This window comes from Streptopelia decaocto (assembly GCF_964273445.1).
Source record: "Streptopelia decaocto genome assembly, chromosome: 9".
NCBI lineage: Eukaryota > Metazoa > Chordata > Aves > Columbiformes > Columbidae > Streptopelia > Streptopelia decaocto.
Window position 1 is genome coordinate 886,584 of NC_138664.1, and position 14,175 is coordinate 900,758.

The window sequence follows — 14,175 nt, forward strand, 5'->3', positions numbered from 1 at the left end:
CTGCCTTTGATGTTAGTACCTTTAATGTTTCGTTTCTTACACTGTTATTCCTCTCTTGTCTCAGTTTTTCCATTGGCCAACTGACGTTGTTCAACACTTCTTTAGATAACGGTTAGTCCTTGGTAATCACTGTAATCAATGACAATCAACCATAAGGACTGGTCAGTGTCGATTTCTATGAAGTACAGAATTCAAAGTTGGTAGCAGCCCATGCTATTAGAAGTATTGCACCCAGATACATGCACATCCTCGACAAAGGGGTTTATTACATCTTGAAAACAACATTATTTTAATCTATTTTCTGGTTTCCTGTGCGTTGTCCTTTCACTTGTGTTCTGCGGAGCCTTTTTCTGCTCACCAGCTGTCTCAGCTCGGTTTGCAGCCCCAGTGCTGAACTTGGGTTGAAAAGCAGTTTCTTCACTGTTGGACTTTGCAGTGGCTTTTCCAGGCATAAAACCCCTGCTGGAATGTAGGTTCATCTCAAGCTTCCAGGAGTGAAGTCAGCTGCATCTCTTCTGGTTTGCCCTCTGACAGTGAATTTCCTTGTAAACATATTGCCTGTCGACAGCATTGTGTAGGTAAAGCATAATTGTCTTTACAAGTTACCAGCTTGTGCATGAATCTGTTTCTGTCCTTTACTGGAATTATGATATGAAAAAGTCGTGGTATTTATTGCTCATTCTGTGGCCACTATTTGTCGTAAGGAGTGGAGTTGTGTATGACTTGGGTACGGCATCTGAATGTTACCTTTCAAAACTAGACATCAGCATTATTTTGTGATACATAACACTATTTTAAATTATCGACTCCAGAGGTGTAATTTAGACTGACGGCTGCTTATACCAAACCATTAAAAAGAATTCTCGCCACATTTTATGCCCTATCTGCGGTATTTAAATTACATTCTGTTTGGTGGTGGTGGCGGCGGCGTTTTGTTTCGTTAAAGTTTAATGCCGTGAAAGAGCCCTGTGCCAAGAGCACTCTGCTGGCGGATGGTCGGTGCGGTGTGTTGGACTCAGACAATGGACTGGCCGACGTGCTGCTGGGGACAAGGGCGGCTCTGAGCGGGGACTGTGCACAGTGAGCGAGCCCGTTGTGTCTCACTCTGGCCAGAGCTGCTGCAAACACCAATCCTCGCTGCCGAGGAGACGGCGGAGAGCACAGAGCTGCTTCTCTAGGTCAATATGTGAAAAATGCATGTGTATATGTACTCACACGGTGATATGATAACGGATCCCTTTATTCCTGAGCACATGAATGAATGCTAGGGAGAAGAGTACATCTTCGCGCCTTAGGACAAGGGGGAAGGAAACTCCAGGCCGATCAGCAATAGTATTCTTAAGGAGGAATTGTTTCAACCTCATCTTTTCGTTATTGCCTTTGGAAACACGAAGCCGCTCCGGTGCAGCGCTCGGTGTTTCCCAGCACCGCTGACCCCCGGGGCACCGTCCCGCTCACAGCCGTGTCCTGCGTGTGACAGTCACAAAAGAGGCACCTTTGTCTCAGGGTTCTTCTCTTGGCAACACTTAGATGTGGTGACATTTTTGCCAGAGGTCTGTAGCACTGAGGTTGCGTTGTTGTGTTTTCTGAAAACCTTCTATACGTTGGGATCTAAGCTAAAAATAAGTTTAATCAGTAGAGGACACATTTCATAGGACTTGAACTTCACAAGTCCTCATATATTTAATGATATTTAATACATGAAAAGAGCTGATGATCTGCAGATGAGAAGCTTATTATGTTCTTGTCCATCTCCTGTGTTAGGCAGCTCCTGAAATTGGGTCAGAAGTTTCATATTTTGTAATTTTGTTGGGTTTTTTTGCTTTGTGAAAGAGCACAGGAGGAGTAACAGAGCGCGCTGCCGGTCCTACGGAGAAATTGTTCTTGGTTTTTGACTCGCTGTAGGATGTGTCTGTGTGAGAGGGAAGCTGTCACTGGTTATCCCCTTGAAGGCGCGATGTTGCACCTTTGGTCGGGCTTGTCCTGTGTCCTCCAGCTGGGCCGCTGTGCTCCCCACAACGGGGCAGCTGCTGCGTGTGAACGCGAGCGCTGCGTGTGCTCACTCACACCCGTCGCCTGTGTTAAATGAAGTCGAGAATGCAACATTAGGTTCCTTTGATGTCCTTAGCGCTTTCCCATTAAACTTAAGTCAGCACGCAGCCATTCCAGGTAATTTCCTTTCACCAGCATGTGGAGACCCCGCAGCAGCCAGTGCCTTCCTGCGGTTAGACAAACCCCAGCCTGGCTCCCCCAGACATGTGGACGTGACCAGCGGCTCCGGCAGCAGCACCGAGCAGGCGCTGCAATTGTGCTCATATCGGGGCTTTGGGGATGATTTTGAAGGTGGGCGACAGCTTGAGAGTAACAACCTGATCTGTAATTTAGCTTCATAATTTCATCAGCAGCTTTTCTTTTACCATCTCAGAAATAGAACCCCAGATCTCCTGGAGGACCTTTAGACTACAGAAGCCACAAATAGATTTTCCATGCGTCTCTCTTCCCCTGCACAGCGTTTGCTGGTGGCCTCAGCGGGCGTTTGGAGGCTGCGCAAGCTGCGTTTGTGCTGCCCGAACACGTGTGTCCCTGGAATCCCATTCCCAGTTACTGTGCTGTGAGGGCAGGGCCTTGGTTACACTTTCTGTGTTCCAGCTCCAGCTCTGAAACACTTTGGGGTAATTTGCTTTCCTTCTTTCTCCACTTTCTGGTGTGTGAGATAGAGTTAAGCTCACCCAGCTCATAGGAGTATTTTGAAATATCATTCATTTTAACTTCTTTTGCTTTGGAAATGTAAAATACTGTATCAAGCATGTATGGTCTTTATTTTAAAATATTCAGGCTATAGAAATGTTAATTTATATCCTTGTTATTTTGTAGTCTGTTTATTAGTCATACAGGTGGGGTTTACGGATAGAGCCCTCTTTGAGATGAGAGTTGTTTCATTAGAAAATGGGCTCTTTTTGAATGAGAATATACTAGTTGACAACAAGGGGTCGTCGTCTTTCCAGAGCTGCTATTTGTGTCCTGAACAGCCCTGCTTGAATTTTTCAGATTCAGACCAATTCTGGGAAAAGCTGGTGATTAGCTCAGAAGGACGAAAGGTTTCTGTTGCTGCCTCTGCTGTTGAGTTCTCTATCTGTAAGATGGCATTAATGATCTTTACTAATGAGCACTGACAATTTAGCGGAGCACTTTGCCAGGCTCTGGGTAGACGTAGCTGCAGCAGCTCGTAGTGAATAGAGGTGCCAGGCACTTGCCCACAGCGGGTTCTGCGGAGCAGCCCGGCTGGCTGGCCGGGCCACGCTGCGGCGTCCGTCTGTCCGTCCAGCCAGCCGCTCGGGCAGCTCGGTCACTAACAGCCTTCTTGCCGCAACGTGCATTTATGTTATTGCTGTGTTGCTAACATTGATGGTAGAAGGGTTGTTGCCGAGTTGGGGACACAAAAACGAAGTGTCCTTGAGAGAACAGCTGGTGATTAACGTGTCTTTGTGTTTCAGAGACGAGCGAAATCAGTCGATCATTGTCAGCGGGGAATCTGGAGCCGGAAAGACCGTCTCTGCTAAATACGCCATGAGGTACTTTGCCACGGTCAGCGGATCTGCCAGCGAAGCCAACGTGGAGGAGAAGGTCTTGGCCTCCAACCCCATCATGGAGGTGAGAGCTGCTCGCTAGCCCCTGCCATCCAGCTGCGTTTGCGATCCTGGGGCCAGCATAAGCATTCCATAGAGAGCAAGCCGTACTTCTTTTAAGGATCAAAAGATGTAGAATAAATATATTTTTAAAATATGTATTTAATCCATTTACCAAGAGATGCTCTAGGCATCAATTACATGTAGTATTTGGGAAAGACTGAGAGGAGGTGTGAGGTAATGTTTCAGTGTTGTCAATGAATTTCACATAACAAAGGAATTTTTGTATGAATGCTGCTTTAAATCTACTCAGTGTTGTAACACTGGTGGTTCCCAAACCACCGGCCAAATGCAGGTGCAGAAGACTGCGTGTGGAATTTCCAAAGAGGGTTATAACTTCTGGTCTTGCCCACTGAACATGTGCATCGCACGGCGGGGGCCCATGGATTATACTGTGAGGTGGAAGCAGTTGTTCAGTAAAGCAAATGTTCAGTTGTAGGAAATATCATTCGAGAGGACAGACTGAGATGGCGAAGTTGCATGAGATGCACACGGTTTCTTTCAGAAGGGAAAAACATGACAGATGTTTCGTTTTGCCGTAATTAGCTCGGAGTGATGTTTCAGATCTGGATGTTCGTGTAACTAATGGTCCCAGAGTCCCGGAGCCGCTGCCCTGGGGCTGCAGGTGCTGCCCACAGGCTGTGAGATAACACACACAGTTCCCTCCCGCTTCAGGATCTCCGTTCTTCAGAAAGCTCAGGGCACACGGTAACTCTAATCAATGTTGTGGCCAAGCACAAAACATTTCTTAGGCTCAGCTGAACTGGTTTTTGTGTCTTTACCTACATGTGTAGATTCAAGTTGTAGCTGAAGTTAAGAAATGGTCCACCAGAGAGAAGCAGTCGTGGGAGAGTTCCTTGAGAGCAGCAGCGCTGTCCGTGCTGTTCGCTGGGCTGTGGCTTTATGATGAGTAGACTTAACAGAGGTTACAATTATATATGCATATATGTGTACACCTATATATATGAATATATACAGTGTGAAATAATTGCTATAGTTTTATTAAGTTTTTACTAGTAATCTGGGTGTATGCGACCACTTTGTTATACTCTTTAATTCCTTTTAAAGACTTGAGAGAGCAATCAAGGGTTTTTAGCTGGAAAGCTGGACTGTGTGGAAGTGAAGTTGTTGCTGGGAAGACGAGCTCCCGATCTTGTATCAATGGAATAACCATGTTTTGATGTGACTTGCTGACCAGGTGTCAAATTCTTGGTTATTTTGAAGGCAGGACAAAGTCAATGTCAAGTGTTTATGAACCATGTAGATGATTAAACAGATGTGGTAATTTCTGAAAGCTGTTTAACCTTTACAATATTCCTTTTTTCAGTCTATCGGAAATGCCAAAACTACAAGGAATGACAACAGCAGTCGCTTTGGGAAGTACATTGAAATTGGTTTTGATAAGAGATACCGAATCATTGGTGCTAACATGAGAACGTACCTCTTGGAAAAGTCGAGAGTGGTGTTCCAGGTAACACTGGTGCAATCTTATTATTCTGTCTTTGTGTGACTATGCTAAAAAAAAAAGAGCTGTAAAATGTGTTTTAAAAAGGCTGTTTATTTAAACTTGCAATACCCTCAGTGCTGTCCCAGGTGTGAGTTCGTGCTCTCTGTAGTAGTAAAGGGCTTCAGAACCTCGCAGAAGCCGCTGCTGCTCAAGACGAGCTCTGCGATGTGTTTGTAAAGCTGCCACCGTAGCTCGTTTTCAGTCTCCTGTTAAACCCGCTGCTGTCGCAATAATTGTGAGTGAGTTTTAATTGCCATTATTTAGGCAATGAGAATATGTAATTTAATCTCCCTTGAACCCTCCTCATTTTGGTATTTCATGCTTGAACTGATCCGCAGGCTTTTTGTTTCCTGCCTTATAGTCTGGAGCTCAGTAACATGGACTTATCCTTGACTGGCTGCCTAAAGGCTTCAACCAAATGATTGCAGTTTGCATTGGGTAGGGGCGTTATGGGAAGTACTGTTGTATATTTTAAAGATAAGAGAGGCTTATTGCACATGGTTTAGCTAGAGAGCATTTTTGTTTTGTTTTATTTTGAAGTTATGAAATTTGGAGGGCTTAAGTTCGGAATTATGGTGTTGGTCAAGAGTCAGAACCTTCTGAGCTGTGTTTGTCCTTCATTCCAAAATTCCAGCTTTGCCTGGAGAAGGAAGACGCTCCCTCCCTTCAGCAGCTTACTGGAAATGCCGAGGCGAATGGCACCGGTTATTTTTGGAAAACGAAAAGCTTTTAAGCATGATCATTTCACCCACCCACAGAGTGCTGAGCTATATTTAGTAGTAATCCGCAGTTCTGAAAAGTGAAATCCTGCGTTTTTTTGAAATGAAAATGTCTGCGTGCTTCTTGGTGTTGAAAAGGGGTTGAATTAATCAGGAAGGAAGTGATAGATGCTGATTTATCTTTCCTTTTTCCAAGTGGCTTCTATACTCTTAATGTGATACTTGACAAAGCACTAAACATAGCAGCTCTTTTCTACTCATGGATGTTTCTGGAACTCGTTACGTTGCAAAAAATAATAAATTCCTTTCTTTTTAAAGGCAGAAGAGGAGAGGAATTACCACATCTTTTACCAGCTCTGTGCCTCTGCAGCTTTGCCCGAGTTCCAAACGCTACGATTAGGTATGAAATTCACATTCCTTGTGTGGTGCAACTGTAGGTACAAAGCAGCATCTCCCAGCCGTTTGAGCCATAGAACCGAAAGAAGAATTGCTGGCTTTGAAATTCTGAACTTTTAACCTTCAAATACTAAAATATATTGAAAATAGCTGAAATGGCAATTTCAGACTTTGTGTTTTTTAGCTAGAGCAAAAGTCAGATGTGTGTATTCAGCGCGCTGTGATACACTGCGGTTGTCATCACTGGGACTGAGTACATCCTGGATTCCAGAGCAGCTTTCCAGTGCCAAGGGTGACGTTCTCTTCTCTTGGTCCTTTTAAACCTTTTTGCTGTGGTTCCAGCTGCTCGGGAATGTCACCATTTCTGGTTGATGCACCCGAAGACCTTATTTTGCATCCACATACTTCCCTTGGGCCAGTACCAACAATCATTGTACCACCTCTGCTAACCTGCTGATCACAAAAATGTTGATAAAGGAAAGGTTTCTCATTTATCAGGAACTGGTGCTTTCTAAAAGAAAGGCATTATGGTGACCTTGGGACAGGGAATCACCTCCTAATTTGTAAAGCTCAGTATAAATTTCAGTGCTTCTTGTCTATTTTTAAATGATAGCTATCTTCCCACGCAGTGGGCAAACTGCACAGCCTGCCAGTGCTGATTTCAGAAATATCAGCCTGATTTTAAAGTGTTCCTCTGCTCTTCTGCACCATGCTGGCACATTTAGGATTCACATCTGCTGACACAGGAAAGAAAGGGACTAATGTCATTATAACCAGCGCAGCCATGTAGCAGACTCCTCTTTCAGCAGACGAGGAGAAGAGGCGCCTGTCCCTGCAGCGGAGGCGGCTGTGGGGCCGAGCAGCGTCCCCAGCACCCGCTGCTGCAGCTCGGCAGCCCAGCGCTGGCCCAGGCTGCTGCGGAGCCGAGGAGCATCCCCAGCACCCGCTGCTGCAGCTCGGCAGCCCAGCGCTGGCCCAGGCTGCTGCGGAGCCGAGCAGCGTGCCCGGCACCCGCTGCTGCAGCTCGGCAGCCCCACGCTGGGCCCAGGCTGCTGCGCAGCTCTCGGCTTCTCCAGCACGACCCCTCCGCCAGAACGGCTCCCCGAGGATCATCTGGCTGAACTAAACCACAAATTAGAAACAAGAAAACAACAGGCAAAATACGAGTTTTTAAAATATCCTGATGCAATAAGAGCATAATGAGACCTGCCATGTAATGCCAAAGTGCTGCTGCTGTCAGCTCTGCACCTGCCCTTTGGCTGGCTCAGGCTTGGACAATAATTGTGCCACAGGTGTGGAAGTTTGAACCAGTTTGAACTTGAGGGCCTATTGGAGGAACCAGGTAGCTTAAGAATACGTATTTACTCTGTTAAATCCTGAAAAAATTCTCCAGAATAAGGAGGTCCCTATGAGCCAGGAGGCAAAAATACACTGGCATGTCTCAAACCATGGGTTCTGCCAAGGGCGACTTAGTCATTGCACAGCTTTCCAGATGTGCTGCGAATTTCTGCCTCGCTGTGTGTAAATGATTTGGGTTTTTTCTGTTACAGGGAATGCAAATTACTTTCACTACACGAAGCAAGGTGGGAGCCCGGTGATCGATGGTGTCGACGATGCTAAGGAAATGGCGAACACCAGGCAGGCCTGCACTTTGCTAGGTAATTATAAAACACAGTTGTGTCCCAAATCTCATATACTAGCAAGTGTTTCCTACATTGTTCCTGTATATTTTCTTCGTACTCCGTCGTGTTTAAAAACAGGGGAGTTTGATAACCCTTGGGACTGCGATACTTCTGCTGCATTAAGAAGGTATTTAAATTGCAGTGGAATCGCATATCTGGTGTAGGAGAGGGATGCATTGTATGAACGTAAATAATAGATTCCTTTGGGGCAGCATATACAGCGTTGGAGGTCGCTCACTAAGCACTTTGCAACAGCAAATTAAACAATTAATGTTAATGGATTTTTTTTGCATCTGATTGTAGAATGTTTTTAGCAGAAGTGGAGCCAAGCAGTGCTGTCAAATACTGGAATCTCCCAAGAAAACACACAGCGGTCACCATTTATCTCAACACAGTTTTTCATCAACTGCAGCTCGTGGTTCTTTATGTCTCTCTCCATTCAGAATGTTTTATTCATCCTTTCAGGGATTAGTGATTCCTACCAGATGGGAATTTTCCGAATCCTCGCCGGCATCCTGCACTTGGGCAACGTGGAGTTTGCGTCTCGGGACTCGGACAGCTGCGCTGTGCCCGTGAGTAGCGATGGGCTCAGGTCCTGGTTCTGCTCTGACCGTCCTGCCTCCCGCTTGTTTGCAGGGCTCTCTTCTGAAAAAGAGTCACAAGACAACAGCACAAGCAATATGTTTATTTGTCATATGGTAAAATTTTCACAGTGCTTTTTGCAGATGGATTCATTTTTCTCAGTCGAGAGGCTTTAGACAGTACTCTCCGTATTATAACAGTGGCTGCCTTAACTTTGTTTCAAAACTCTAATTGATCTGTCCTATAAAGTCTGCCAGACAGGCTGGCTTTGAAGTCCTGAGCAGATGTCTAGATCTTTACATCCCTACATTAATACATTCCCTACCCATAGTAAATGCTTTGCAGGATGTGGGGTTTTTTTTAATGTTAAATGCCAAAATGTCCTAAATAATTGCAAAGCAAATGCTTCACGAAGTCCTCTGGGATGTCTAGACATGAGCACAGGATATACAGATATGATTTGTGTGACTCATCTGAGTGTCGTGGGTTTATCAGTCATTTTTCCTCTGTGGAGGTCAGTGATGGGGACTGCGTGGTCTGCTCTGAAAAAGCCTCATTCAGTGGGGCCCAGGGCTCCCCGCTGGAGTCCATAGGCTGGACGTGAGAAACAAAAAAGATCCAGCGAGCAAGTCTTCTCATCCTTGGATTCCCAAGTGGGCAGTTTCTCCTTCTGCCTTTCCTGGCATGTCTTCTGCTGGCCTACACAGCCTTCATTTTTGTCTTTTCAAGTAGTAGCAACAGTTGCAGGGTTTTCTCATTTTACTGTCAGTTGCTCTCTGAAGAATCTGCAGGAGCAGTTTGTGGAGCTGGGGCGGCGGGTCCTTCGCTGGCCACACTGGTCGGTGTGCCAGACCTGCTGCTGGCTGTCCGCGACCTGCTGGGCAGCCGCCGTGGAACCGCAGCACTCGTCTGGCTTTTGGTGTGTCCTAAAAAGGTTTTCACTACAACGTTGAATCATCACAGATAGAAAGCTGATGAGCCCCAGGACATGATGAGCTAGCCTGGGTGGTAATGGGTATCTCAAAGACAGGGATCCCGCCCAGCGAGCCAGTATGAACCTGCAAGTTCCTGTGGAGTCTGATGCCGGTGTGGTGAATACCTAGCAGAGGGAGCTGAATGTCTGCTCAGTGGCATCGGCTACCTGAGCGGTGCTGTTCTCTGACAACAGCCGTGTCACCGCAGAGCTCTGTCACCACAGAGCCTGGTGTGCCGGGAGCCTGGTGTGCCGGGAGCCTGGTGTGCCGGGAGCCTGGTGTGCTGGGAGCATGGTGTGCCGGGAGCATGGTGTACTGGGAGCACTGGTGTGCTGATGCAGCCGTGGTGCTCCGGGGAGCTCAGTGAAGGGCTGTGCATGGTGCTGTGTGAACGAACTGGTTTGCTTAATGCCAGCTTGTGCAACCCTAATGCGACACTCCTTTGTGCGGTGTTCATTATTATTACTTCATTGTTGTCTTCTGAGCCAGTCCAAGTGTTATGGCTAAACTGAGAGGAGATGTGCTCAGTTAGCTGGATTTTGGAGGTGTGGCAGCACTGCCGTGGGACCTGTATGCTGGAAGGAGCCCCAGAGAGGTCAGAAGGATGTGGAAACAGAAAGATAAAGCTGATGTACCTGAAGCTACTGGACGTGTAGTAACGGTCCCCTGTAACGTGTCCTTGTCACAATGCTGCTTGTCAGCGTGCCACTGAGCCACCGGGTGCAAGGTGAATGTGATGAGGATGTGATGTTGAGGAGTTCCATACGAGAGACCTGTCTGTCCTTGATTTCTAGCCATCGGTTTGCTTGTTAGTCATGAGGTACACCTTCACTCATTGAGTGGTAAACCCACTGCATTGATTTTTATGCATAAATCTTATATACCCATCTCTGTGCAAGCCTTGCTTGTTGATCTTACCCAGTTAAACAGAGGTCATTTTTTTCACTCGTACAGTCCAGTTTGAAAGTTAGCGTCATTTGTGTGCACCAATCTCTCGAAGTTTGTCTCCAGAATTCACTGTGAAAATACTGTGTTAGATACTGAGCCCAGAGCACTAAAGCCCTTCCTCACGGCTTCCTCTCCGCTCTTGGCTGGGGCTGCGACGCCCCGTTGCCCGTCACTCGTGCCGTGGGGTCCATGAACAGGTGAGAGCGCCGCTCAGGAGCCGGAGCCCATTCTGTCCCAGCATGCAGCTGATGTCCTGTCCTCTGTGTTTCTCGAGCTTCTTCAATCAAAACCGAGACAGTTAGTTGTAAGAATTCAAAATACAAGGTCCATCCTGCAAAGCTAGGTGATGCATTTTTGTGAAGGTTACAGGTTCCCTGTGTGGGGCTTTTTGGTGAACACAAGTATCATAAAATGCCTTCGGGAAAACTGTGATTCACTAATTGGCGTCAGCGATGTGAATGTGGTAAGTGGGTGGGGAACTTGTTATGTTTTGAAGGAGGAAGAGCTGAGGAAGCTGCTGTTGGTGCTTGTTGCTGGATCACTGCAGGCGGGTGGTTCTTCTTGTTGCACAACTGCATGTGTGCTCTTGGTAGTTTCAGGATCTAACGAGATTGTTTTTATTAGCCCAAGCATGAACCCCTCACCATCTTCTGCGACCTCATGGGTGTGGAGTACGAAGAGATGGCCCACTGGCTGTGCCATAGGAAGCTCGCAACTGCCACCGAAACCTACATCAAGCCAATTTCTAAACTTCATGCCATCAATGCCAGAGATGCACTTGCCAAACATATCTATGCTAATCTCTTTAACTGGATTGTAGATCATGTGAACAAAGCCCTTCATGCTACTGTAAAACAGCATTCTTTCATTGGAGTGTTGGACATTTATGGGTGAGTCTTTTTGCCGGAGATACGGCACCTCTTACGTAATTATCTTACTGCAAAACACCTTTGTCTTTATCACGCAGGGCTGTGTGGATTACGCAAATCAAAACGCCCTTAGCAGCTGCTTATTCCAGCTGAAGGAAGTAGGCGTTTAGTTTTGACGTGCTATCTAAGGTCTTTGTCTTCAACTTTCAAGTTTGACATTGCTAGTGGGATTTCAGATGTTTGCTGTTGGTGGTTCCGTTGTGTATTGCACTGGGGAAAGTGACAGGCAAACTGTCATCTCATGGTTCCTTCAGGGAGGCACTTTTAGAGAAGGCAAAGATAACTAACGTGCTCTACAGGAATACCAGTCCCTGCCCATCCGCCTCGTCCCTGCCTAAAGAGCGAACATCTCTGAATTACCCTTGTACTGCAACTTGCTGTTTCTCTGTGTGCTCCATTGCTTGATTGTGGTTGTTTGTGCCTGGAATGATGCAATGAATTTGACTGGTGGGAGGGAGTTTAAAATTATGGGGTCATTTAATCTGTTGTTTTAACTGCACTAGTAATTTTGACTGTCTGCATATTTTAGATTTGAGACATTTGAAATCAACAGTTTTGAACAGTTTTGTATCAACTATGCCAACGAAAAACTGCAGCAGCAGTTCAACATGGTAAGTAGGAAATGACTGGCATTTCCTCTTCCCTTTCCACTCAGCTAAGTCCGTTCTGCTAATTGGGTCCCCAGTGGTTATAATGAATTCCTTCAGTCTATTAAACAGCTGTCCTGGCTGTGGGCCTTGGGGGACGGGGAAAGATCGGCTATCTCGTAGAAATAGATTTTATGACTAAGTGCTGCTCTGGGATTATTTGAAATTCCGATCACAGTAACGATTATAAGACAGAAGCGGCACTTGGCCGTGAAGGCCTTGGGATCGCCTGTCGATGAGGCGCTGTGCGCTGCAGCTGGCGTTGGCGCTGTGTCCGTGGCCCCGCGGGCAGCGGGGAGCAGGCTGTGCTGCGGGCAGGCCGCGGGCAGGCCGCGGGCAGGCTGCGGGCAGGCTGCGGGAAGGCCGCGGGCAGGCTGCCGCCCACCCTTCCGCTCCCAGCGCAGCTGCCATCGTGCTCTAAGTTGTCAGCCACATGCTGGGGTTGCTGACTGACGTGTGGCAGGAGATGCCTCTTCCTCCTCCTCTAGAAAGATCACGATTTTCTCTCTCTTTCCTCAGCCTTAGTGACGTTTGCAATTACATATCTTACCTGCATAGTGATGAGGCAGGTTATTTATGGCAGATCTGTTGCTGGGCTGCGCTGCAGCACGGGAGCAGCTCGGAGCTCTCTCGACGAGCGTCGCCTCCGTGGCGGCGTGTGCCTGCAGGCCCGGATCCCCGCGCCGACGTTCGGGGGAACCTGTGGGGCAGTCGGCCGGGGCTGAGGTGGAGGCAACCAGCCCTGGCACGTCCCTTCCGTGCCATAGTGCCACAGCACATCCCTTCCTGCCATCGTGCCACAGCACATCCCTTCCATGCCATCGTGCCACAGCATGTCCCTTCCGTGCCGTAGTGCCACAGCATGTCCCTTCCGTGCCGTAGTGCCACAGCATGTCCCTTCCTGCCATAGTGCCACAGCACATCCCTTCCTACCATCGTGCCACAGCATGTCCCTTCCGTGCCATAGTGCCACAGCACGTCCCTTCCGTGCCATCGTGCCACAGCATGTCCCTTCTGTGCCGTAGTGCCACCGCATGTCCCTTCCTGCCATCATGCCACAGCACGTCCCTTCCGTGCCATCGTGCCACAGCATGTCCCTCCTGTGCCATAGTGCCACAGCTGGCTTCGGCTCCCTCAGCGGGCTGTCGTAACTGCTAGCGCAAGGCATCTCAGAGTTTTCTCAGCTCTGCAGCAAAAATCCAGTCACTGGAAGCACTGTAAGGGTTCACTTCTTTGGTAAAGATCACCGTCGCTGTGTCCCTCTCACATGAAGGATGGGGTGACGGGGATTTTGTGCTACCATTGGCTTTCCTGTCAGGAGTGAAGTTGGCGTGAGGCGGCTGTGAGCCGGCGGGGCGGGAATGGCTCCCGCGGGCGCCGTTAAGGAGCGCCGCGTTGGAACGGACGGCGTTAGGCTAATGAAGTAAAGGGGATAAACCGCTTTGTCGGGGCGGTTCTCTGCGGGCTGACGTGCAGAGAGCTGCGAGCTGGTCCTGAGCTCGCACAGCCGAGGCCGGCGCCGCGGACGCGGGTGGTGGCGGCCCCGGCCCTGCCCACAGCCCCGCTGGTCAAATGCGAGAGAAAACGTCATTAAAAATAACCGCAGTCAGCAGTTCTTTTGTTTTTAAAAAGAGTGCTCGTGCTATTAAGTTTGCCTGTTTAATATCTTATGATGTTTTTTTCCTGAAGTTTTAATTCATCTCCTATGCACGTTTCATTAAAGCTCCGCGGGTTTTTTGTGATAATATTTTAGAATAAATACACAACTGCATCGTTATTGATCTTTGTGCTTGGTGAATCTTGCACGAAATTTTGCTTAAAGGATTTCTTGTGCTAATATTCCCAGAGTCGTTCTCGCAGGTTTTTGCTGAAGAGTAAATTTTAATGCAATGCGTCATCATAGAAAAATATCAGCAGCCGTATAAGAGAACATGGAGCTCTGTTCTTCCAGAAAGAAACACAGAAGTATTTATAGTGAAATTTTACTCAGAATAGAGCAGTACTCATAACTCAAAATCAGAAATGTATAGCACATCCCACTTTATAAGTTGCTGTTCCCGCACTTGTGGCTTTTTCTGGGTTTTGTGGTGGTTTTTATTGTAAGA

The 14,175-nt window shown here is 47.5% G+C and overlaps 1 protein-coding gene across 8 annotated transcripts in view; it reads left to right on the forward strand.

Annotated features, from left to right (window-relative positions):
* The window catches only part of MYO5A (myosin VA), an 84,799-nt gene that overhangs the window by 28,871 nt on the left and 41,753 nt on the right, over nucleotides 1-14,175 (forward strand). For all 8 annotated transcript variants that reach the window (XM_082060956.1, XM_082060958.1, XM_082060960.1 and 5 more), the window contains exons 5-11: nucleotides 3,495-3,651; nucleotides 5,014-5,157; nucleotides 6,231-6,312; nucleotides 7,859-7,966; nucleotides 8,456-8,562; nucleotides 11,119-11,384; nucleotides 11,953-12,034. In XM_082060956.1, coding sequence (XP_081917082.1) covers nucleotides 3,495-3,651; nucleotides 5,014-5,157; nucleotides 6,231-6,312; nucleotides 7,859-7,966; nucleotides 8,456-8,562; nucleotides 11,119-11,384; nucleotides 11,953-12,034 — 946 coding nt within the window. The remainder of the gene's footprint in view (nucleotides 1-3,494; nucleotides 3,652-5,013; nucleotides 5,158-6,230; nucleotides 6,313-7,858; nucleotides 7,967-8,455; nucleotides 8,563-11,118; nucleotides 11,385-11,952; nucleotides 12,035-14,175) is intronic.